Below are 25,074 nucleotides of genomic sequence, written 5' to 3'. Positions count from 1 at the left end.
CCACATCACGGCATGTGGTATCTTAATTCCCTGACCAAGGATTGAACCCCTGCACCTTGCTGTGGCAGTGCAGACACTGGACCAACACAGAATTCTTAATATGGTCAATTCTGGAAAACAGTTTGGCAGTTTCTCATACAGTTACCACAAGACCCAGTAATTCCACTTCTAGGCATGTAACCTAGAGAAACAAAACTTATGTTCATGCAAGAAGCTGCACACAAATGGTTGCAGCAGCTCTCCCCATAACTGTCAAAAACATAACCACCCAGTATCTTTCAGTGGATGAATTATTAGACTGTCATTTGTCCATACAGTGGCTTCCTCTTCTGCAACAGAACAGAACAAACTATGACGGTGCTTAAAGGCATTATGCTGGGTGAAATAAATCAGTTTCAAATATTACACACTTTATAATTCCATTTATATGACAATCTATAAAAGACAAAACTTCTCTCCATAGGGACGGAGAACATAACAGTTCCAGGGGGTTGCGGTTGGGAGTATGGTGTGTTTGGCAGGGTGATGGGACTATTCTCTATCCTGAATATGGTGGTGGTCACATGAATTTATACAAGTATTAACACTCATATATCTGCACATCAGAAGAAAGAAAAACCAATGCTAATTCAAACACAAAGCTCTGTTCAGGAATTGCCTGCCCTGGAGATCCTCCCTCGTTCTTCCTGGCTCTTGGATTCATCCCTCTGAGCTACAATAGGGAAGACAGGCAGACTGCAGGTCTTCAGGCAGACTGCAGACCTAGTGTGTGGGAAGTGGAGTTAAGCTGAGAAGCGCACTGAAGCTCTGGTTGACCTGAAATCAATACACTGCCAGATATTTTTCCAGCAAAGATGGGTTTTTAAAAAAATTTTTTTAAAAGATGGGTTTATTTGGGATCAGCAGAGAATTGCAATTTGGGGTCCAAGAGCCATGTGCAAGTCTCTGCAAGGCAAGGGAAGAAGACTGCTTTTATAGAGGGCAAAGGAAGCTGGGAAGTCTGTGCAGACAAGGCATCTGTGGCTTTCCTTGGCTGAGTGCTTGCCGGGAAAGAAGAGGAGTCTTTCTTCTTCCTGCTGGGCTCTGCTAGATGCACAGGTCAGAGGAGCTCTGCTGTGTGATCTCCCAAGTCTGTTTAATTGAGGTTTCTGTTCATTTTTCACTGTTCAACAAGTCAGGTGGTAGATGCTGTGTAATTTCGGGCAAGCATTTGACTTCTCTGGCTTCATGGCGAGAAAGTCCGTGCCTCCATATTACCCAGGGAGGACAGGTGGGTGCACCAGGCAATCATAAAATTGGCCTTCATTAAAGTCACTTAATCAGAGAAGGCAATGGCACCCCCCTCCAGTACTCTTGCCTGGAAAATCCCATGGACGGGGAAGCCTCGTGGGCTGCCGTCTATGGGGTTGCACAGAGTCGGACACGACTGAAGTGATTTAGCAGCAGCAGCAGCAAAGTCACTTAGCAGGCCATGAAAGGTTGATTGCTTTCCAACAGGAACTTCAGCAAAACCATCTGTTCCAGAGCCCCGGAAGATGCGGAGTCAGGGTACTTTCCAGCATCGAGCCTTATCATCGTCTAGCTCCTCTCCTTCCTCAGTCCCTGATAAACAGTTTGCTTCCATTTTTACTGTGAAATAGGAAACTTTCTCAATAAAGCAGTAATACCCGTGTTAGGCTTTGTTAGGGAGTTGCAAAAACGCAAGCCTCTCATATAGGCTTCTTTGGGGAATAAAGAGTTCACTGGAGAATATTCTGGGCAATAAGGAAGCTGGGTCACATGGCCAGAGTCACAAAGCCTGGGGGAGAGTTCGGGACCCGGAAGGTGGTCATGTCCAGTGCCTGGGCTTCCTCCACCCTGCCCATCTGGTGTGTCCTGCAATCTGTCCTCTGCTCCCCACCCCAGACTCCTGTTTACTGGTGGCTTCCTCCACCCTCTGCCTCCCACCCTCTCTCTTCTTTCTGGGGGTCTTTTGGAGGTCTACACTGCTGTCAACTGCTGTTTCTCTGTCTCCAGTTCAAATATTCAAAGCCAGAGGGTCCACCTCTGAGACCACTGGCTGCCCCAGGGTGAGGTGCCCACCCTTGTTCAATGGACCGGGAGGGGTCACATGGTACACAGCAGGTAAATAGGCCCAGGAAATTCCTCAGAAGTGTCTGGGCCAGAGCAGATGTCCCAATGCTTCTAGGAGTCTCTCCAGCTGGGAATTAGGTATTAATGAGAAAACAATTAACACAGAATTACAGGCAAAACCAGCTTCCCTGGTGGCTCAGATGGTAAAGGATCCGCCTGCAACATGGAAGACCCAGGTTTGATCCCAGGGTCGGGAAGAGCCCCTGGAGAAGGGAATGGCTACCCGCTTTAATATTCTTGCCTGGAGAATCCCATGGACAGAGGAGCCTGGTGGGCTACAGTCCCTGGGGTCACAAAGAGTCAAACATGACTGAGTGGCTGTTTTTTTTTCACAGACAAAACAGGGACAAATCCAAGCTGCAGTCACAAAGCTGCTCCTCTCTGAGTGTACTTTCTCCATCTCTCTCCACCCAGTACAGGCTGCAGTTTTCTCTTCTGGTCAAACTAAGAGCATACATTTCCCCCTCATGCACCTTTACTTTCTTGATCAGGGTCCATCAGATCACCTGGACCAGAAGCCCCAAGAGGCTCGTGGCCCCATGTTACACAGAACCAGGGAACTGGCTCACCGGGAGCCATTCAGATGAGCTAAGAATTCCCCCCAACCGGGTCAGGCTCTAACGACACTCCATGGCCTCTCTGCGTGAGTGACGCCCTCTGCCCGGGGCTTCCTGTAAACCTCTGCCCAGGTTTCCCGTAAACTGGACACAACCTCCTGACACGTGCTAGAGCCTCTGGAAGACAGCTAGAGTGGGAAGAAGCCATGGCCACCACCGCCCTCAGGCACTTCAGCAGATTCTCTGAATCTCTCTTGACCTTTAAACTGCCCCAATCAACAATTACTTAGGCAACATAGGAACTACCCAACAGAGAGCTCACCTTATATTGGTCCAGAACAGTAAATATGGGTCATTGCTCTGACCACGCCCTTTTCCTGAGCTAGGACAGGTACAGCTACTTTTTCCTGCTGAGCCTTAAAGTACAGAACCTTAAACTCATTCCTGCCAAGAGGCTCCGAATCGTTATTATTTATCTGTTAAGTTGGGCACAACAGATAACCCGTATGCCATCCTACATCTTGGTATTCGATCTCCCTTCCATGAGGTTGGCTTGTAGACCCGCAGTTGAGTTTGAATCAGCACCGCTTAGGTGCTCCCCACCCCAACACCCACCCCCACCCCGGCAGCGCCCCCAACCAATGCCCTTCAAGGGCCTACATAGAAGACTCAGAGATCTGAAAATCCGGAGAGCTTGAGGACAGAAATGCCTGGGAGGAAATGCCCGGTGGAGGCCTGTGATAATCCTCCCAGGATTGTCTGCACTGCCCGCCTACTCCACAGCCGCCGGCTGCCCCTGCTGCTGCTCCCTGCTATCTGTAAACCTCCGGTCTTTCCCCTACCCCTTCCACCGCCTCTCTCTTCTCAAACTCTTGTCCAGCAGTTAACCAGTGAAGTGACATTTATGCATGAATGGGGCAGACTTCTGAGAAAACAGTCTGGAAAAAGGCACCACCCACTCTGTGCCCTTTGTGGACAGTTTACGTGCATCGCTTCATCCTACAGTCATTCCACATGCTGAGCTTTATTTTCATTTCCCAGAAGAGGAAACCAAGGCCCAGAAGGGTTACAGAGCTAGCCCCACCCAGAAACAGGTCCCATTCAGAGCCATGCCGAAAGCCACCCAGCAGCTGTAAGCCAACTGAGGCAGCTTTGGGGTGTCTGGAGCCACAGGTGGGGGCAGTCTGCAGATTGCTGTCTCTCCACTTAGTGCAGGCCCCCAGCGAGCGGGAGGAGCAGGCTCTCCCACCAAAATCAGATCTCGGAGCTCAGGGACTGACACCTACTTTTACATGTCCATCCATCCGTCCATTGGCCAGCCACTCATTCATTCATCAGAAGTCCATTGACTACTGCACACCCACTAGGAAGTGATTGTATAATGAAAAAGACAGGCATAGTTGACAGGCAAGGGTTGAATAGAGAAATAGGAACCCTCATACACTGCTGGTGGGAACATAAAATGGAGTAGCCCCTTTGGAAAATATTAGGGCAGTTCCTCCACAAGTTAAACAATAAAAAAAAGTTAACCGTGAAGTTCTCCTGTGACCCAGCGATTCCACTCCTGTCATATACCCAAGAGAACCGAAAATATTTTTTCATACGAAACTGTGCTCACGTATTCATAGCAGCATTATTCATAATATCTAAACAATGAAGTCAAGTTAAATGCCCATCAACTGATGAATGGATAAGCAAAATGTGCTATGTCCATACAATGGAATATTATTCTGTCATAAAAAGGAATGCAGTACGGATACATGCTACGACATGAAAAAACCCTGAAAACGTTATGCTAAGTGAGAGTAATGCTCAAAATTCTCCAAGCTAATCTTCAACAGTATGTGAAACGAGAATTTCCAGATGTTCAAGTACATTTAGAAAAGGCAGAGGAACCAGAGATCAAATTGCCAACATCCACTGGATCATAGAAGAAGCCAGAGAATTCCAGAGAAACATCTACTTCTGCTTTATTGACTATGCAAAAGCCTTTGACTGTGTGGGTCACAACAAACTGTGGAAAATTCTTCAAGAGGTGGGAATATCAGAGCACCTTCCTGCCTCCTGAGAAATCTGCTTGCAGGTCAAGAAGCAACACTAGAACCAGACATGGAACAACAGACTGGCTCCAAACTGGGAAAGGAGTACATCAAGGCTGTATATTGTCACCCTGCTTATTTAACTTATATGCAGAGCACATTATGCGAAATGCTGGACTGGATGAAATGCTGGAATTAAGATTGCCCGGAGAAATATCAATAACCTCAGATATGCAGATGACACCATCCTTATAGCAGAAAGCAAAGAGGAGCTAAAGAGCCTCTTGATGAAAGTGAAAGAGGAAAGTGAAAAAGCTGGCTTAAAATTCAACATTCAAAAAACTAAGATCATGGCATCCGGTCCCATCACTTCATGGCAAATAGATGGGGAAACAATGGAAACAGTGACAGATTTTGTTTTCTTGGGCTCCAAAATCACTGCAGATGGTGACTGCAGCCATGAAATTAAAAGAAACTTGCTCCTTGGAAGAAAAGCTAGGACAAACATAGCATATTAAAAAGCAGAGACATTACTTTACCAACAAAGGTCTGTATAGTCAAACCTATTGTTTTTCCAGTAGTCATGTATTGATGTGAGAGTTGGACCATAAAGAAAGCTGAGCGCCAAAGAATTGATGCTTTTGAACAGTGGTGCTGGAGAAGGCCCTTGAGAGTCCCTTGGACAGCAAGGAGATCTAACCAATCAATGGGAACCAGTCCTGAATATTCATTGGAAGGACTGATGTTAAACTGAAGCTCAAATACTTTGGCCACCTGATGTGAAGAACTGACTCATTGCAAAAGACCCTGATACTGGGAAAGATTGAAGACAGGAGGAGAGGGGATGACAGAGGATGAGATGGTTGTATGACACCACCGACTCGATGGGCATGAGTTTGAGTAAACTCTGGGAGTTGGTGATGGACAGGGAAGTCTGGTGTGCTGCAGTCCATGGGGTCGCAAAGAGTCAGACATGACTGAGTGACTGAACTGAACTGAAGTGAAAGAAGCCAGACACAAAGGTCACATATTCCATATATATAAAATATCCAGAATAGGCAAGTCCATAGTGACAAAGGGCAGACTAGCAGTTGCCTCGGGCTGGGAGGGAGGAGGAAGGGGGGAGAGACGCTAATGGGTATGGAGTTTCTTTGGGGGGTGATGGAAATGTTCTGGAATTAGGTTCTGCTGATGGTTACACAGCCTTGTGAATATAAAGCCCACTGAACTGTACACATTTAAAGGGTGGATTTTATGATGTGTGAATCATGTCTCAATTAGAAATTGTCTTGACACATCTACTATCTGTCTGGCACAGTGCTGGTGCAGCAGAGATGTGTGAGATGTTGCCTTGGCCTTCAGGAGCTTGCAGCTCATAGAGGGACAAATGAGTGAGTCCAGAACTAAAAGAGTGGGATTAGTGTGGAGGTGGAGGGGAACCCAGGGAGGCCTGGGGATGAAAGGTCAGGAGTACTTTTTAGAGACGACAGCATCATGAAGTGGAGCAGAGTCTGAGAAGGGTGGGGATGGGGAGCTGCCGGGAAGGATATTCCAAGCAGAGAGAATAACTTATGCAAAGGTGTGGCTGGCTGGGGCGCTCCCAGGAGAAGGGAAGGATGTTGAAATAGGGACCAGGATGAGGCAGGACAAATCCAAGTGTCAGATGCCAAAGGCCAAAGTTCGCTCCTACAGTAACATGAGAGGAACATTCCCTGGGCAGGAGGAAATAAAGCATCAACTCTGGGATTTCCCCAGTTGTCTAGTGGCTAAGAATCCACATTCCCAATGCAGGGGACCCAGGTTTGACCCTCGGTTAGGGAACTAGATCCTATGTACTGCAATTAGAGATCCTGAATGCCACAATGAAGACCCACTCAGTGAGGCCCAATAGAAAATAAATAAATATTTTTAAAAACCCAAAGCATCAACCTACTCTGAGAGAACCTTTCCAGGTTCTGATTTACATACACATTGAACAAACTGCCTGTGCCCCCTGCCCCAGCCTCGTTCTTGTAGGGAAAATACAAAGAAGGGTAAACAAGAAAGCAACTAGCACCTTTCTTTCTACCACTTTTAATATTTTTTCTCATGTCTTTTTATGCCTTTATTTTACTTGATGGGGGTGATTCTACACTATAATCTGATGTTTTTACTGATACCATAAACATTATTCCTTGTCATAAAATATTCTTAAAATACTTCATTTCTTCGTGTAATTGTCCACCATAACCCTGGCCCCTAGAGCTGGACCAGGGTGCCTTTCTTGAATGATGATCATTTAGGTTGTTTCTGAGCCTTCTGTGCAATGATGCCCTGAACATCTCTGTGGCCTGCGTCTGGAATCACTGGCACTGGTTATTGCCGTGCTCTGCTTTCTTGGAGGGCATTCCACTCGACAAGGAAACTCTCCCAAGAGCACCCGAGACAAGATGTGCTTGAGTTGGGGAGTCTCAGAAAAACCCAGAGATCAGAGCTGGAAAGGCTGCAGAGAACCTTAATTGAGAAAACAGAGACCCAGCAGGCACACAGGGCCTGACAAAAGATGCACAGCTCTTTAGGGGAGGACCCAAGACAATGCGCTCACCCAAGCTGGTGAGAAGGTATTTAGATCTTCTCTTTGGATCAGCACCCAACAGCCTCAGAGGCTGAAGTGGGGGAGAAAGTGACCAGACACTTGTCTTCCGTTTGACTTAACCCTAGCCCATTCCGCATCCTTCATGGCAGTGCGTCCAGCCTTGGCATCTTTGTGCCTGTGGGCTTTTCCAGAGCCAAGGACGGCTACCCTGCCCATAGCAGGCCTTCAGAGTTAATGCCCCTACCCTGCTCCTGTAAGTGATGCTCTAGAATTGTCGGGCAAATAGTCAGAAGTCTCATACCTTGGGTGAGGTCTGGGTTTTACCTAGGTTTCTCTGTGGGGTTGAACTCCAGTTGCCTGTTGCGGTTACTAGCTTAGCATTGCACACTTGACGGCTACCTGTCCTTCCTTGCTCCCCTACTGATGTCCTCTGCACCGAATTAAGGTACCAATTGCACCTTAATCTTTGACCTTTGAAGTACCACACCTCAGGACTTGCCCTGATGCCACGCCAAGTATTAATCCTCAACCCGAGAAGCAGTGAAGAAGGGCAGAAAAGGGACGATGTTCTGGGAAGCATCAACACGAAACTGGGCCCTTAAAGAAAATTCCTGGCTGACCCGCCCCCGAGAGCTGGTCAGGTCATCACCCACTGTGCCCAGCCTACCAGTGAAGTGCTGGGCTTGTGCCAGCCAGCGTGAGTCATACTCCTGGGACTCAGCGATCAAAGCCGTCCAAATCCTGGTCCATCCTAGGTCTGTCCACCTTAGGTAACAACTGGGTCATTTCCAGCAAAAATCCCTCTGTTTCCGTCAACTCCAAGTCATTCAAGGTGGCATACACTCAGGAGACCTTGTGTGACGCACGCCCTCCAGTGGTTAGTCAACAAATGACAAGGGAGGGGCTCAGGGCCAGGGGTCTTGCATGAAACCTAGGGTATCAGAACTGGAGGATCCTTGGAGAGCTTCTTCCCTTTGCCTTCCTTTGTCAGGTGAGGGGCATGAAGCCTAAATAGGACAAGCGACATCACAGGTCACACACAGGCACACGTGCAGAGAAAGAACCAAAGTCACACATCTTCTCGTGGATGCTCCTTGCAGTTTTCTTGCATCCCACCTTCATAATTTTTGTCACACCTGCATACTACATTATTATTTGCTCCGATATTTTCCGCTTAAACCTACTCCTCTTTTAACTTAAATAAATGTAATTCTCAAATCCATTTTTATCATTTCCCACACATGAAATGTCAGTAAATGGTCGTAGACAGTAAACACATTGATAAATATTTCAACTATTAAAATTAAAAAAGGTTACTCCGGGTATATGCTAAGTCATTCAGTCATGTCTGATTCTTTGTGACCTCGTGGACTGTAGCCCACCAGGCTCCTCTGTCCATGGGATTCTCCAGGCAAGAATACTGAAGTGGGTTGCCATGCCCTCCTCCAAGGGATCTTCCTGGCCCAGGGATCGAACCTGCATCTCTTAAGTCTCCTGCATTGGCAGGTGGGTTCTTACCACTAGCACCACCTACCACCCCAAATCTCCTCTGGATTGATCACGTTTTGGGAAACTTGTCATTTGAAAAAGAGATCCCAGGTCATGCAGATATGGACCTTTAGCATCACCAGTAAGGGCATCTACTGAGCATCTGAGAGTGCAGAGTGCTGAGGTTATTCGTGGGGAGAGGGCATCCATGTCATCATCTCAAAGGGTAGGGGAGGTGGTACCAGAGAGCCTGGGGAAGGAGGAGGAGAAGGGCCTGATGTAGCTACCAGGAAGGTCAGGGGCCTGCTGGCCTAAAGAGGAAGTGGGCCAGAACGAACTGCCGTGAGACCTGGGAACGAGCTACTCTTGGCCTCAGCTTCCCCATCTGCCAGGATGGGAACCCCTAGGATTTATTGAGTGTCTGGTACTTTGAAGACAGGGCCTCATACTTCCCTGGTGGTACAGTGGATAGGAATCTGCCTGCCAATGCAGGTTACATGGGTTTGATCACTGGTCTGGGAAGATTCCACGTGCCATGGAGCAACTAAGCCCGTGCGCCACAACTGCTGAGCCTGCGTGCTGCAATCACTGAAGCCCGAGTGCCCTGCAGCCTGTGCCCTGGAACAAGAGAAGCCACCACAGAGAGAAGCCTGGGCTCCGAAGCTGCAGCTGCCCCTGCTTGCCGCAACTAGAGAGAGCCCGCATGCAGCAGTGAAGACACAGTGCCACCAAAAATAATGACGAAATTTAAAATAAAACCTCTTTAAAAAAAAAGAGAGGATCTCATTTTATCCTCAGGAAAATCCTACAGAAGTGCTTCCTGATCTCTTTTGGCAGCTAAAGAAAGTGAGGTTAGGGGTGAGATGAAAGGATCTGGCCAGGGTCACCTGGCTGAGCTGGGCCTGGGCCACCATTCACGACCCCAGGATGACCTCACGGTCCCATGTGTACTAGGGGTGAAGGTAAGCCCGACTGTCTCGAGCCTTGCCGAAATGACATCACTTGATGAATCAGCCATTGCAGTGCCTGCCTGAGGCTGCCTGGCCGCCCGGCCTGGCTGAAGCTGGGAGGCTGCTCCTAAGTCCTTCAGACCACCCTGAGAGCAGCCAGTACCAGGAATGGGAATTCCCTGGATCCAGAGAGAGAAGGCTCTCCCTGTGGAGACAGAGCACTTAGCATCAGGGGAGGTTTAGGCTTTTCCCCTGGCCTGAGATACCCTCCTCTGTCTCTTCCCCCCACCTAAGTCCTTCTGTCCTTCAAGTCCTCCCCCTACGGCCTGAAGCCCTCGAGCCCCCATCCCTGAAGATCTGGTGCCCTCAGGATCTATGCAACACAGCCCAGCACTTGGCAGAGTGCTGGAGTCAGCACGGAGACCCTCAGGGCAGAGCCCCCCTGGCTTCAGAGCTGGGAGCACGCAGAACCGCAGTTGTGGCTGTCCCATGTTGATCCCTGGGTCCCCGAGCCAGTGTGGGCCGCCTCTCTGAGCTTCGGTGCCTTGCTACAAAATGAGAACAATGACATCTTCATTGCAGGGTTGTCTGGATGTTACTACGCATGTGGTAAGTGCACAGATCCGCCATGTAATCGCTGCTTGAGCACCTACTGTGTACCAAGGTAATATGGAGATAAATGTGATAGAGCCCTCCTGTCCTCATGGAACTTGGGATATGCTGAAGGGTCACCCTCTCTCCCTTATTCTGGAGTGAGGAGGACAAAGGCCATGTCTTGAGGATCACCCTTCTGCTCACTAGCATGCTGAATCCTGCCTCACAGCCCCCTCACCCCGCTTCATAAACACATGGAGAACCTATCTCTGGGGTCTGACAGTTCTGGGTTCAAATCCCAGCTCTGCCCCTTCTGCCCTGGGTGACAAAGTGTCACCTTCCCTCTCGGAACTGAAGATTCCTCTTCTGCAAATTACTGATTGGAGCGCGTGTGTGCGTGCTAAAATTTTAGTCGTGTCCAACTCTTTGTGACCCAGTGGACTGTAGCCCACCAGGTTCCTCTGTGCATGGGATTCTCCAAGCAAGAATACTGGAGTGGGTTGGCATGCCCTCCTCCTGGGGATCTTCCCGACCCAGGGATTGAACATTTGTCTCTTATGCCTCCTGAATTGGCAGGTGGGTTTTTTTTTTTTTTTTCACTACTAGAGCCACCTGGGAAGCCCCAACTCTATCTGATGGCAAGTCAATCCCAGGATGAGGAAGCCGAGAAATGCCAGCATCAGCTGCTATCGGCATGGTGCCCTGATGCACGGGTTGGGTAGGGTAGAGGCTTTCTTCACAGCAGCCTTGGAACCTGCATCTCCACCCTCCTGGGGGCCCACACACCCTCTGCCTGCTCTTCAAACTGTGCTTTGATTTCCCCTCAGCAGTGTTCACCTGCCTCATCTATCAACAACAGATGCGCAGGAATGCGGCCTGTCGGGTTAGCAGGGCCAAGGGTGAAGTGGACCCAGAACGCACAGAACAGCAGATATAGAAATCCATGACAACCTCCAGGATGGGAGCCAGCCTTGGACCCTGCAAACTAGAGCTCTGAGCTGAGCAGCCCTGTTTGTCCCCGCTCGGGGACTGTCTGCTGTGTGACTGTGGGTAGTCTCCTAACTTCTCTGTGGGTACCATCCTTAGTGCTGTTTTTACTCCCCTCTTTGCCATTTGCTAATTAAGAGAGATTGGGAGAGTGGTGATGGTTGTACACCACCTCGTGTAACGCTTAAAAATAGTTAAAATGGTGAATTGTATGTTATATGAATTTTATGCTAATAAGAAGATGAATACATAAATGTAATGTTATACAGAGAAAGAGAATTGGGAATTTAAAAGCTAATGGTGGAACTTCCCAGGTGGTCCAGTGGCTAAGACTCTGTGCTCCTGGTGCAGAGTGACAGGGTTCGATCCCTGGTCAGGGAACTAGATTCCACATACTGCAATGAAGATCAAAGAGCCCGCGTGTCTCAGGTAAGACCCAGTGCAGCCAGACTAATTAATTAATTAAAAAACACAAGTTTTTCCAGAAGAGTGCTGACCCTTGTTGGAGAAGGCAATGGCACCCCACTCCAGTCCTCTTGTCTGGAAAATCCCATGGATGGAGAAGCCTCGTGGGCTGTAGTCCATGGGGTCACACAGAGTCGGACACGACTGGAGCGACTTAGCAGCAGCAGCAGCAGCTGACCCTTGTGAAGAAGGAAACTTTCAAAGGCAGGTCATGTCGCCTGCGTGTGAGTGTGTGTGTGCTCAGTCGTGTCTGACTCTTCGCAGCCCCGTGGACTGTAGCCCACCAGGCTCCTCCCTCCATGGAACTCTCCAGGCAAGAATACTGGATGGGGTTGCCATTTCCTACTCCAGGGGATCTTCACCTGCTTGCTCTTTATCAAAAAGTAAATTGTTCCTCTCTGACCTACAGTGGGAACCAGAAATTCTTGCATGATTACCTTTTTGCTCCATAGTTCAAAGCATTTTCTAGTATCTCATTTACTCACTTTATCTTGGCCACTCTTTCTAATGTGAAAAGTCAGGCCCAGAGACTAGAGGGCCGGAGGTCAGTCCTAAGGCCTGATCGTTTCTGAGGCCACATAGCAGCTCAGTACCAGAACTGTCACTGGAACCCAGAACCTCAGGCTGAGAGGTCAGGTGCTGAACCTGGTGCTCAGGTCGGACAGTCACTGCTGACCCAAATGCTGCCAGGAGCCAAGAAAATCGCAGTTGGCAGATGCTGAGTCAGAGTAAGACCCAAGGTGAGATGGCAGCCTCAGAGCTCAGGCTGGTAACCTGAACAGCATGCAAAGGAACAGGAAAAGGAAACAAACAGTTACAGAGCCTTAACTCTGGGCCAGCTACTCCAGGGCCCCTAGAGGGGCATCACTCATCACTCATTCATCCACCATTCATTCATCTAGTGCTTCCCCATGCCCACTCCATGCTGGTCAGTAGGTGCGGGGGATGTTGGTTGATGGGGACAGCATAGTCCCTTACTCCCCAGAGCTCACGATTTAGCAGGGAGAGAGTCACCAGACCTGGGTTCGCACTGACTCTGCCACAGATTCACCTGAGACTCCAGGTGCTTCGGTTTCCACACCTATCCACAGGGAGGGGAATCAAAGAAGGCCGTGGACACACAGGCAGCTGGCCGGTTATAGGCATCACGTATTTCAGGGGGTCATGTAAAGGGAGGCCCCTTGTGGAGGTACACTGACGAGATAATGAAGACACAGAGACACTCTCTGGGGACTGCGTTTGGGAGTGATCTTCTTCATCAGGGTGGGAGCATTTATGCAAGTGGGCCAGGGACCAGCCTCAAGTGAGAGGCAACATACACACATCCTGGGATCTCACTGCCCATGCCTCCATGCCTCTATCATATGTCTGATTGATTAAATAACTGAATAACTGCATATTCTGAAGCAAAAACAGCCAGGTGTTTTGAGGTCGAGTAGATAAGATTCTACAGGAGTCCATGAATGGCAAGGAGTAGTACCCTTTCAGGGTTGCTGGAGGAGTTAAAGGATTAATACACATATTTGCTGCAGATATAGCCAGAATATGTGGAAGCAATTATAGGAGACGTGGTTAGAGTAAGACAGACTCCTAATTATTCCCCAAAACCCTGTCCTGGTGTCCTCTCCCCTGTCAACCTTCCCTGCGCAATGCAGCTTCAGCTTCTCCTGCTGTAGCACCCTTGCATCACTGCGCGGATCACTCCATATAATTATCCATAATTATCTGTTCTTTAAGCTTTGTACTCCCTGAACCCAGGGACTCTGTATCTCCCCTCAAGTAGCATTAGTTTCCCTGAACTGAACTGGCTAAAGCCAGCTAAAAGCAAGAATGGTCTTGATACATTGAAACTCATTGAAGTCGACTCCTATTTTTCATTCATTCACTCATTCAACCACTTGCTCTACAAAGATCTTTTGAGCTCCTATTCATGTCTTTATTCGGTAGTCGCTCAGTCATGTCTGACTCTCCAGTCCCGTGGACTGTAGCTTGCCATGGCTCCTCTGCCATGGCATTCCCCAGGCAAGAATACAGGAGTGCGTAGCCCTTCCCTTCTCCAGTTTTTTTTTCCCTATCGTAGGCATATCCAATTGATTAGAATCCTGCATTAATTTGGAAAATGCAGGAAGGAAATGTATGGATTGTGACAGCAATGCATTAGCATGGTGAAAACAAGGGTGGGTTTTTTTCCCCTCCATTTTTAATTTTTTCCTAACATAGTTATTACTTTTCTTTTACAATGGAACAATTCATACCATATAAGGACACTGCGTTTGAGGCACTATAATACAATGGAATTTTAAGAAAGTATCATGAAGTTAAGATATACTCTCTGTTATAAGAAAGGTTTTTTTTTCCCCTGTAGAAAAGCACTCTACCTGCCACTCTGCCCTCCCTTACTCAGAGCTGAAGTGAGAGATATTAGCAATACCAGCATCTGACAGGTCTCTCTGCGCCAAGGGCTTTCCTTCCCTTCCAGAAACCTCAAGCTGAATGATCTGTTGGGAACACTGGCAGGACCCAGCATCACTGGCCTTCTGTAACCTGAGCATTTCCCAGCGTGTTCCATATTGTCAATATTCCCTGGCTTCCTGGACTTCTGCCATGAACTGGAAAACCAAGAGGCTGGACAGAAATGAACTGGAGTGCTCCCTGCTGAGGTGTTAAAAAAAAAAAAAAATCCCCCAGAGTACGAAAGTGAGGCAACATGGTTTAGCTAAATAAAACTTGGCTCCATAATGACCTCTTTATTGAACCCAGCACCCTGCTGATGAACCACCGTCTTGGACCTGGGACCAGGAAGAGTTGGGTTTACTGAGGATGTCCCACACAGAGTGACATAACAGCAACATCAAGTCACTCAAAGGCCAGTCATAAATTAGCTAACTGTATACCCAGCCAGGGACACTCCCTAGGGAAAGGAAAAAAAAAACTCATGCAACAACGGCTCCCTGCAAGCCACAGGTTGGGTATAAATTCCTCTTAGCTGCCGATGTAATCACAACTTTGCAGTGAGTTGGAGACTGAGCCTCTCTAGCCCTAGAGAACTCAGTGTCACTGGTCTGAAACCTCTCAGCCACCCTTGGTGAGGGAACTGGGCAGCTATAGACGGTTCCAAAGCTCTCAGCGTGAAGATCTCCTGAGTTCTCTTGTCCAGACCCTGCATAGGCAGCGTGGCCAGCCACAAGGTGAGTTGTCTCCATTTCTGGGGAAGCTTCTGTTTTGAGAGGATTCTGTTTCTTCCTATTTGGGAAGGCTCAGAAAACTGTGGGACTTTTCTGCCTATAGAGATAAACTAGTGGAAAAAAAACCCTAGGAAATGCCAATATGAGGTTTGGCATCTTGTTCATATTTTGTTTTCTGCCAAATCGGCTGTAGTTGCTACATTTCAAGGGAAACTTTTTGGAGAATGGGGAGTAATCTACTGAGAATTCTTTTTTACCTTGGTGATACTGTCCAGTCCTTGTAACATGCAGCTTTAGGGGAAAGGTAAGCTAAATATTATTAAGCCTATTTTATGGAAGAAAAAAAATGAGTCTTTTAAATAACTTGAGCCAGGTCACATAAGGCTAGGATTTGAACCCAGATTTGGGAGGACCTAAGAGTCTTTTTTTTTTTTTCTTTAAACTTATTTATTCGGCTGCAGTGGGTCTTAGTTGCAGGATACAGGGTCTATGGACTCTCTAGTTGTGGTACACGGGCTTAATGGCTCCATGGCATGTGGGATCTTAGTTCCCTGACCAGGGATTGAACTCACATCCCCTGCATTGTAAGGTGCATTATTAACCTCTGGACCACCAGGGAAGTCCCAGGCTCTAAGATTCTAAGTCCCAGTTACCAAGGGCCACATCTCACCACACTGGCTCCCAATGCTTTTTCCATGGAGGAGATATGCAGGGGTGGGTGTGGGGGATAGAGAGGTGGAGGGGGTGGGGCAAGCCCAGGCCAGAACTGGGCCTCCACTTAGGTCTTCTTCTTTGATCCTTTTTTAAAAGAAGATGATCTCAAATGTTGAGAATTGAGTGCATTTTTTTCCCCACAAATAATTATCCCCCGCCCCCATAATAATAAAGGAGCAGGGATGTCCCTGGTAGTCCAGTGACTGGGACTCCGTGCTCCCAGCTCAGGGGATCCAAGTTCGATCCCTGGTTAGGGAACTAGATACCATATGCCAGGACTAAGAGTTCACAAGCCACAAAATAAAATATTCCATGTTCCAAAACTAAGACCCGGTGCAGCCAAATAAATAAATAAAATTGAAAAAAGGAGCAGATGGCAGCATTGATAATAACTGAAAAATCAGGAAGGATTTAGCACAGCTATGACTTGAAAGCTTTCCCCAGTGATGTACTCTGCCTGCAGGGCCAGGCAGATGGTATTCCAGTGGCCAGCAGGTTCCTTGCCACCTTGCTTCAGCTCAACCACGGAGCTCGCCAGGTCCCATTCAAGAGGCCCACAGGGTCTGTGCTTGGTCATTATTGTTATGTGTTCTCCCTTTAGATAGTTACGTTGCTTCGTAGAATTAAATCCATAGGATCCCCACGTACAACTCCAGAAGAGGAGCAGAGGTCGCAAAACCCTGATGAAGTGGCAGTTCATGACTCATGTATGTTGCCCTCCGCACTGATGCCTCAGTGTGGTGAACTAATCACACCGAGGAGGCCCAGGCCTGTCACCTCTTCCCCAACCTCCCGTCACGCTCTCCCTCTCCTTCCTCAGCCTGCAGAGAAGAACCTCCAAGCTTAAATCCAGACAAACGACGTGCTTTGCAAGACCGCAGAGATGGCCTGTCCCTGGCAGTTTCTGTTCAAAATCAAATCCCAAAAGGTGGACTTGACTACGGAACTGGACATCAACAACAACGTGAGAAAAGGCCACCAGCCCCCGTCCAGGTAAGCTCTCCCCTGCTGCCTGCTGCCTCCTGCTGGTCTCCTCTGGGTTTCCATTCTGCACTCTGCCTACTCGGAATTTCTCTCTGCTCCTGGCTTCTCACTGGAGGTCTGCTCTCGCCAGAGGCTTCTTTGATGTCCCTGTTGGGGTTTGATGTAGCCACTGTTGCACCTGACACTATGTGAAGAATGAAGGGCCATGGCACAGTCCTGGAGGGAGCGTCTGATATGCAATACCTGACTTGAGAATGGGGGCGAGGGCAGTAGAGGCCAGTGGTTAGAACCAGGCAGCATCGTGGCCGACATCCCTTCTGAATTGCCAGTGCGCATGCCTCACTGGTGATTAGATATCTTGACTATCAACCTGGGGCAGGTTACCAGGATGTTCCCAGGTGGCTCGCATGGTAAAGAACCAGCCTGCCAATGCTGGAGACATAAGAGATGCGGGTTTGGTCCCTGGGTCAAGACAATCCCCTGGAGGAGGGCACAGCAACCCACTCCAGTATTCTTGCCTGGAGAATCCCATGGACAGAGGGGCCTGGCGGGCTACAGTCCACGGGGTCACACACAGCTGAACATGGACATGTTAGATGAACTGTATCTAAGCCCTGTGCTGGGCTGCACTCACTGGCTCTGAGATATCTCTCACCAGCTGTGTGACTTAGGGCAGGTGAACCTCTCTGAGCCTCAGATGTTCTCATCTGCCGTCCAGGGAACCAATGCAACCCATTCTGTAGCATTCTGAGGATGAAATGGGAGTGGGAAAGTGAAAGTGTAAGTAGCTCAGTCGTGTCTGACTCTTTGCCACCCCATGGACTGTACAGCCCATCAGGGAAGCCCCGTGAGAGTGGGCGTCTAGATCTATCAGCAGTGTGCCCATAAAGAGCAGGCGCTCAAGAAACACAAGCGTTTATTATAACTTACCGAGCACTCTGGGCCAGGGGCATCTAGGGCCCATCACAGGGGCTGCCACTCAGCTGCCCTCCTCGGGGGCTCTGTGAAGTACAACTTATTGTCTCATTTTACAGTTAAGGCAACAGAAACTTTCCATATGTGTGGTGTGACCTCCTTCAAAGTCCCTTGCACCTTGTACAAGAAGCAAGCCAGAGATAGAACCAGAGAGAATTAGTGTGCCAGCCTGCCGATCAGTGGACGGGCTTCCAAAGCTAGGAGAACTCATGGCCTCGCACTCCAGGTTGAGGCTTACTCCCTCGGAAAGACAAGTCCACCTGTGATAACACTACAGCCGGAGTTAAACCAAAGCCCCTGGCTTCACAGGGCTCCCAGGGAGCCTTCCCCCTGGACTACAGTGGGCAGGGCGCCCCCTGCAGGCAGGCAGCAGGGCAACCCAGAAAAGCAGCACCAGTTAGAGCCTGGGCTTGCATATAAACAGGCGTGCGTGTTGTTGCTCAGTTGTGTCCGACTCTTTGCAACTCCATGGACTGGAGCCTGCCAGACTCCTCTGTCCATGGAATTCTCCAGGCAAGAATACTGGAGTGGGTTGCCATTTCCTTCTCCAGATAAACAGGTGGCTTTACTACTTAATGGCAACCTTAAGCCTGTGGCCTTTGGCAAGTCCCCTGGTCTTAAGCCTCAACTGCCTCATCTGTAAGAAGGGGTAGGAATGCCTGTGTCCTGGGGTTGTGGTAGGAGACTACGTGAGTGTTGACATGTAAACAATTGAGCCGCATGCCTGGCAGAGTCCGTGCTTCATAAACAGCATCTCTCTCAGCTGACAGCATTATAATTGCTGCAGGCAGTAGGACAAAGTTGAGCAACATTAAAGTCCCCTCTAGCCACTGCACAGTAGTGGGAGGCTCGGTGTGGACGTGGGAGGGTGGGTCGACTGGGAAGAGGTGAAAAGACATAGTAAAGACATTCCAGGGAGGGGGCAGGGTGGCCAAAGCCTCAGAGACACAAGCCAGCATGACTGTGATGGGGCCTGGGGCGGGCATGGGGTTGGGCTGGGATAGGCGAGGCCAGGCCGGAGCTAGGAAGCTTGAATGTAGAGCAGGGGGGGTTGGATTTTTCTCTGCTTGGAAATGGGAGCCGTTGTGGATTCTTGAGCAAGGTCGTCCAGGTACAGAGTGTGGGTTTAACTGGAGGAGAGAATGCTGGAGACCAGGCGGTCTGGGCTGTGGTGGCCAACGTGGCCAGGAGACCCAGGATGAGAACGCAGGGTTCGGTTGCCTCTAGATGTCTTCCTGGCCCTCCAGACTCAGATGCTACAGTCTGACAGCAGTTCCACCCTCCTTCTGGGGTCTCTGAACCCCAGGGGTCTGCCTTGACTCTTCTTGGTCATTCCTGCCTTTCTTCATGTCATGATTGCAGCCCTGGCCTCCTGACCTCCCCTAACTGCAGCCCCCACATTGGTTCTGACCTCTCTCACTCCAGCTTGCCTTCTAGCAAGCCATGCTCTGGCTCTAGAGTCTTCAGTGGCTCCCCATTGCTGATCACCCATGGAGGCTTGACTGCTGTCTTATCACCCTTCCCAGACCAAGGGTCCATCCCACCTGCTCAGTCAGGCCTTCCTCACTTTCCTGTACATGGCACATTCCTCCCTTGATTCATCCAGACCCAATCCATCCCCTAATCTTTGAGATCATCTTGAATCCCCCTCCTCCCCAAATCCTTACAGTGTGGCCTATAGGCTGTGGCCTTGAATTTCAGACCCTCTAATAGCACTGACTTGTGTTTTGGGACCATTCAGGAGACCTGAGCTGTAGGTTGACCTGAAGCAAACCAGCTGACTTATCGCATCTCTTTAAGCTGGGCTAGGCTGGAAAGAAGTACTCAAATCAGATATTAGAGATGATTGGGAGAAAACACCACACATTAATTCATTTAACTCTCCCAACAATTGATGAGGAAGGAATTTTTTGTTGTCCTCACATTGCAGCAATGGGAACACTGAAGGCTAGAAAGCTTAAGTACTTGTTGAGATCTCATAGTTAGCAAACAACAGAGGCAGGAGTTGAACCCAGGCAGGTTGGCTGGTGACCACTACACTGGCTGCCCTGCTTTGGGTTCTGGGCATGTTCCATCCATTAATGATAATTTGCTGAGGGCTACTCCTCTCACACCTTGCTGGGGAGACACAGGGCTGTCGGTGAAGCTCTTTTGTTTATCAATTAAGTAAATAATATATCGCATAGCATGTCCGTGTCTGACTCTTTGTGACCCCGTGGACTGTAGCCCACCAGATTCCTCTGTCCATGGAATTTTCCTGGCAAGAATACTGGAGAGGGTTGTCATTTTCTTCTCCAGGGGATCTTCCTGACCCAGGGATCCAACCCACGTCTGTCGCGTCTCCTGCATTGGCAGGAGGATTCTTTACCACTAGCGCCACCCGGGAAGCCCATTAATTGCATACACAGCAGCTAAACAGAATAGATTAGAAAGTCCTTATTACTGTGTTGTCCTTTCTGATGGCTCAGACAGTAAATACTCTGCCCACAATGAGGGAGCCCTGGGTTCAATCCCTGGGTCAGGAAGACCCCCTGGAGAAGGGAATGGCAACCCACTCCAGTATTCTTGCCTGGAGAATCCCACAGACAGAGGAACTGGGTGGGCTACAGTCCATGGGGTCACAAAGAGTCGGATACCACTGAGTGATTAACACTATTACTGGGACAGTAATGAGGTAGGAATTATTATTAGCCTTATATTACAAGGTTGAGTGGACTTACTTGAAGTCAACATCTGGAAAGGGGAAGAGTTGAGGCTTGAACCAAGTCCAGACTCATAACTTTGACACTAAACAGGCCCTCCCCGATGGCCTGGTGGGTGCTGGGCCGAGAAAGGCACAGAGAAAAGAGACCCAGTTCCCACTGCTGGCGAGAGGGCGGGGGAAAGGATACCCTTCTCACTGGCTTGGGGAAGAATACACACAAATTGGAACGTTAAAGAGCGTTATAAATTAGGGTGGGGTGGACAGAGAGGTAGACAGGGGGATGAATGGAGAACTGGGGGATGCTGGGATCCATTCCGGGAATATTGTAGGAGGCCTGGCCTGGCTGGAGCGTGTTGGGGGTTGGGGGATGGGAATGGGGAGAGGGCTTTAGGGAGGAGGCAGGCCCAGCTGGACTTCACCCACTGATGGGGTGGGGGTGGGGAGAATGTTCCTGGAAGAGGAAGCTGCAGTACAAAGGGGATTTTATCCTGAAAGCAGTGGGAGCCAATTAATATGTTTTGATTTGGAAAAGTAATTTTAAAATCCATTCAGGTGTAATAAGACCCAGGACTTTGTATGTGAGTAATGGTTCTATATTTTATGAAAACAAATGATTAGGAAGTGAACATGGGGCGTTCGTGGGCCTGTGTTTTAGAGACAAAGGCAAATATTGAGAACATCTAGGTAAAGTTAAATGGGATTTGGGACAAAATCAAGGTGGGTTGCAGTTGGCTCAGAATAAATATGTATCCACTTTCCACCTTAATTTGGGTTTCGGATTAAACACCCTGGAGGATGCGTAGGAAGGCTCCCGTACTCTGAGGTCGAGGGCTGCTGTCCTGCCTTTGTCTGGACCCTAGGAATTATCCGGCTCCGGTATAAGGAGCAACACACAGAGGGAGCAAGGTCCGTGGCCCCGTTGCGCCTTCCAGGTAATAAGGACCAGGAGCTTCCAAGGGAACTGAGGAAGCCCTTGGCCAGCCACACTGACTCCCACTAAAGCTCACCCCCTATGTCTACACTTCTTTAGGGCTTCTTTCCTGGAATCGAAATGAACGTGCAGGAAAGAAATAGTACTTCCTGGGCCAGCCCTGGAAGGTGGGAGAACTTCAGCTGTGGCCCTGGGGCTCCTGTGAGGCCTTGAGCAAGAGCCTTCACTTTTCTGGGCCCTGAGCTTCCTATCAAGTGAGGATAACGATATAGAATTGCCTTCTTGAGCGGAGTAATAAAGGGAAGATGAAATAACGGACAGGAAAGTTTGCTTTGTAAACTATGAAGCACCGTACAATGGGAGCTATTATGATGGTCATTAGTGTTCCTTCATGGGGAATAACAAACCCAAGGCCGGAGTCTCAGCCCAGAGACAGTCCAGTGGCATCCATAAGGCATACCTTCCCGCGGACGCCCACTGGAGCGGAGGCGCAGGGCGAGGGGCGCCCGGCCCGGACCAGGCAGCCGCCGGCCGAGGAGACACTGGCCCGGATCCAGGCTCGGGATGAAAGCGAGTTGCTCGCTCCGCCCCGGGGCGGGGGCTGCGGGATCCGGTGGCGATAAAGGGGCCAGTGCGGCGAGGCGCGGGGCGCCCTCCGAGCTGCGCCCACCCCCGGGCCATGCGCGACGGGCTGGGCGCCGCGTGCGAGGCCGCCCGGCCCCGGCTCTGCCGGCTCCTCCGCAGGATCCTTCGACCGCAGCCCGCCTGCCGCCTCCGCCGAGCCAGGTACTGCGCGGGCCGGGGTCCACCCTGGGAGGGAGGCTAACCCCGGTGCGCACTGAGCCTCGGCTTTCCGGGGAAAATAGGGTTGGGATATTCGCTCTGTTGGATTCCGATGGGGATTTACTTAAAAGTTTTTCCTGGTGTAGAACGCATAAGGGGTTGCAACTCAGTAGCCATAAAGACCCAGAGAAACCCCACATGCATCCCTGAGAGGTGTGGGGGCGGGCTGTGTGGGTGTTTCAGCACTTGGCAGCTTTCTAGATTTTTCAACACTGGGGCTGCAACACCCGTTAGGATAGATAGGGTTAGAGAGCAAGGAGGTTCTTGTTTTACAAGTAAGATCCATTTTCCAGAATGCCTCCTGCCCCACCCCACCCCTGCCCCACCACCCGTATATAGAGATGGACACCTGTGGCGAAGTTGGGACCGCAAGGGAATCAGCTCCGGAAGGAGCCACCGACTGCAGCTCTGACCTCAGCGTCCTGTCACTCGAGCACCTGTGGACAGTGCTGAGTCTGAATAAGAGCCGCACTTCAGCTTTCCTTTTGATGCCAGATCCTTAGGGTCCTCTGTTCCCGTGAAGGATCAAGCAGGACCCAGCACAGCTGTGGGTTTAGCCAAATTGCATTGTCTGGATGGGCACCGCAATAATTTGGCAATAGGTATCCAGAACCAAAGAGTCAGACACCGCCTAGCATCTGAGAACACCTGCATTCCAGAACCTTGATATGTTCACCCTCTGGGTGAACCCTTATCTTCCAGCAAGTAACCCAAAGAAATCTGCTTACTAGGGGAGAAAGGAGACTGTGCATAGCTCAGTATATTCATGTTTCAAGTTAAAAAGAAATTTCCCAATTACGGAGGGAATTGAAGTCACTGAAGAAAGTTGGAAAAAACAGATGCAGATAAAGAAAATTTCAAATCATCTGTGATCTTATCAGTGCTAATCACTGTTAATATTTGCTAGCATTCCCCCCACCCCAGGTTTTTTTCTATGCCTTTGTACACACACACACACTCACACGCACACAGAGCCAGCATCAGCTCACGTATAGAGTTTGAGGCATTATTTATAATGGTGAAGAAATTGGATGCTTCCTAAAATCCAGCCATAGACACTAGGGTCAGACTCAATATAGTCCATTGGTAGAGTGGATTTTTAGGTAACTTTTTAATGTGTGTGTGTGTGTGTGTGTGTTGCTCAGTCATGTCTGACTCTTTGCAACCCCACGGACTGTAGCCCGCCAGGCTCCTCTGTCCGTGGATTCTCTAGGCAAGAACGCTAGAGTGGATAGCTGTGCCCTTCTCCAGAGGATCTTCCCGACCCAGAAATTGAACCTGGGTGTCCTGCATTGCTGGTGGATTCTTTACCATCTGAGTCACCAGGGAAGTCCCAACATTTTAAATCAGGGGGCAATAGTTTTGCTAAGCGAACAAGGACGTTGTTTCTCAATCTAAAAGTTACTGTAGACCAGTAAGCATCTCAGGTTCTCCAGTTCTGTCGGTTCAGTTCAGCAACCCAGTTGTGTCTGACTCTTCACAGCCCCATGGACCGCAGCACACCAGGCTTCCCTGTCCATCACCAACTCCCAGAGCTTGCTCAGACTCATGTTCATTGAGTCAGGGATGCCATCCAACCAGGCAGAAGTAAAGGAGAGGAAACAAGAATGAAACGGTGGAACGGGGTGGGGGGTAATGGTAAAAGCTTGAGAAGAGCAGTAAGGCATTGCCTCCCTGAGGACCCCAGCCTCAAAACATCTTCCCGCGTAAGCAGCCCCATGATGACAACTCAGTCACGGCTTACCTGTTCTGAGTGTCCAGATTTCCCTGTATTGGCTTCTTTTCTGGTGGGGCACACCAGACCAGACCAGTGGGGTGACGATAGCCAGTCACAGGGAGGGCGTGGTATAGGCCTACTGAATCACCTGAATCAGAATGAAGATGCTTTCTTTTTTTTTTGAAGATGCTTTCTGATACATACTCATTTTCTCTTAAAGGGACACTGTCTCTTTATAGTTATACATCATACAATGCAACCATATAATATATGTAGTTAATTACATAATGCTAATGTAAACGGTTGTTCCTGGTGGCTCAGAGGGTGAAGAATTTGCCTGCAATGTGGGAGACCTGGATTTGATCCCTGGGTCAGGAAGATCTCCTGGAGGAGGGCATGGCAGCCCACTCTAGTATTCTTGCCTGGAGAATCCCCATGGACAGAGGAGCCTGGTGGGCTACCGTCCATGGGATTGCAAAGAGTCCAACACAACTGAGTGACTGAGCACAGCACAGCACGATGTAAATGGTCATTCAGTTCAGTTCAGTTCAGTCGCTCAGTCATGTCTGACTCTTTGCGACCCCATGAATCGCATCACGCCAGGCCTCCCTGTCCATCACCAACTCCCGGAGTTCACTCAGACTCACGTCCATCGAGTCAGTGATGCCATCCAGCCATCTCATCCTCTGTCGTCCCCTTCTCCTCCTGCCCCCGATCCCTCCCAGCATCAGAGTCTTTTCCAATGAGTCAGCTCTTCATATGAGGTGGCCAAAGTACTGGAGTTTCAGCTTTAGCATCATTCCTTCCAAAGAACAACCAGGGCTGATCTCCTTCAGAATGGACTGGTTGGATCTCCTTGCAGTCCAAGGGACTCTCAAGAGTCTCCTCCAACACCACAGTTCAAAATGGTCATTACTTTTTCTAATAACAAAACAGCACACACTCATTTGTCGTTTTCCCATATCACAAATGTGTATAAGGGTGGAAAATGAGCGACCTCTGTAGTACTCTGTAATCACCTTTCCCCTGGGATGTGTGCGCACCCTAGAAAAGACTGTAGAGAATGTGGGACACAATAAGCTTTCCTCCTGAGATGCCGCAGGGGAGGCATGTGTGGGGTGTGACTATTAGAGGGGTGCTCACACCTTCTGTTCTCTGTAGGATATGTAGGGAGAGCAATCCTAAAATCCCAAACCAGAACCAATGGTTTCTGAGTGATTTCAGACTATCAGG

General features: G+C 49.3%; 1 protein-coding gene and 1 long non-coding RNA gene across 3 annotated transcripts in view; one reads left to right on the top strand and one right to left on the bottom strand.

Moving 5' to 3' along the window:
* Positions 1–407: 407 nt before the first annotated feature.
* Positions 408–3,283, bottom strand: LOC121820565 (uncharacterized). The gene is made up of 2 exons (XR_006061109.2): positions 3,013–3,283; positions 408–1,629 (listed from the first exon to the last, which is right to left on the bottom strand). It is a non-coding gene; the product is annotated as an uncharacterized LOC121820565 (long non-coding RNA).
* An 11,505-nt stretch (positions 3,284–14,788) lies between these two features.
* Positions 14,789–25,074, top strand: part of NOS2 (nitric oxide synthase 2) — a 42,632-nt gene continuing 32,346 nt past the window's right edge. The window contains exons 1-2 of one of the 2 annotated variants that reach the window (XM_042255454.1): positions 14,789–14,976; positions 16,508–16,680. In XM_042255454.1, coding sequence (XP_042111388.1) covers positions 16,571–16,680 — 110 coding nt within the window. In that variant the 5' untranslated portion in view covers positions 14,789–14,976; positions 16,508–16,570. Of the gene's footprint in view, positions 14,977–16,507; positions 16,681–21,929; positions 22,068–25,074 lie in introns of those variants that run through there. The other variant, XM_012185382.5, reaches the window with a different exon arrangement.

The sequence above is a fragment of the Ovis aries genome, chromosome 11 (assembly GCF_016772045.2).
Source record: "Ovis aries strain OAR_USU_Benz2616 breed Rambouillet chromosome 11, ARS-UI_Ramb_v3.0, whole genome shotgun sequence".
Lineage (NCBI taxonomy): Eukaryota > Metazoa > Chordata > Mammalia > Artiodactyla > Bovidae > Ovis > Ovis aries.
The sequence above is the reverse complement of the archived record's forward strand: the minus strand, read 5'-3'. Positions and strand labels throughout refer to the sequence as shown.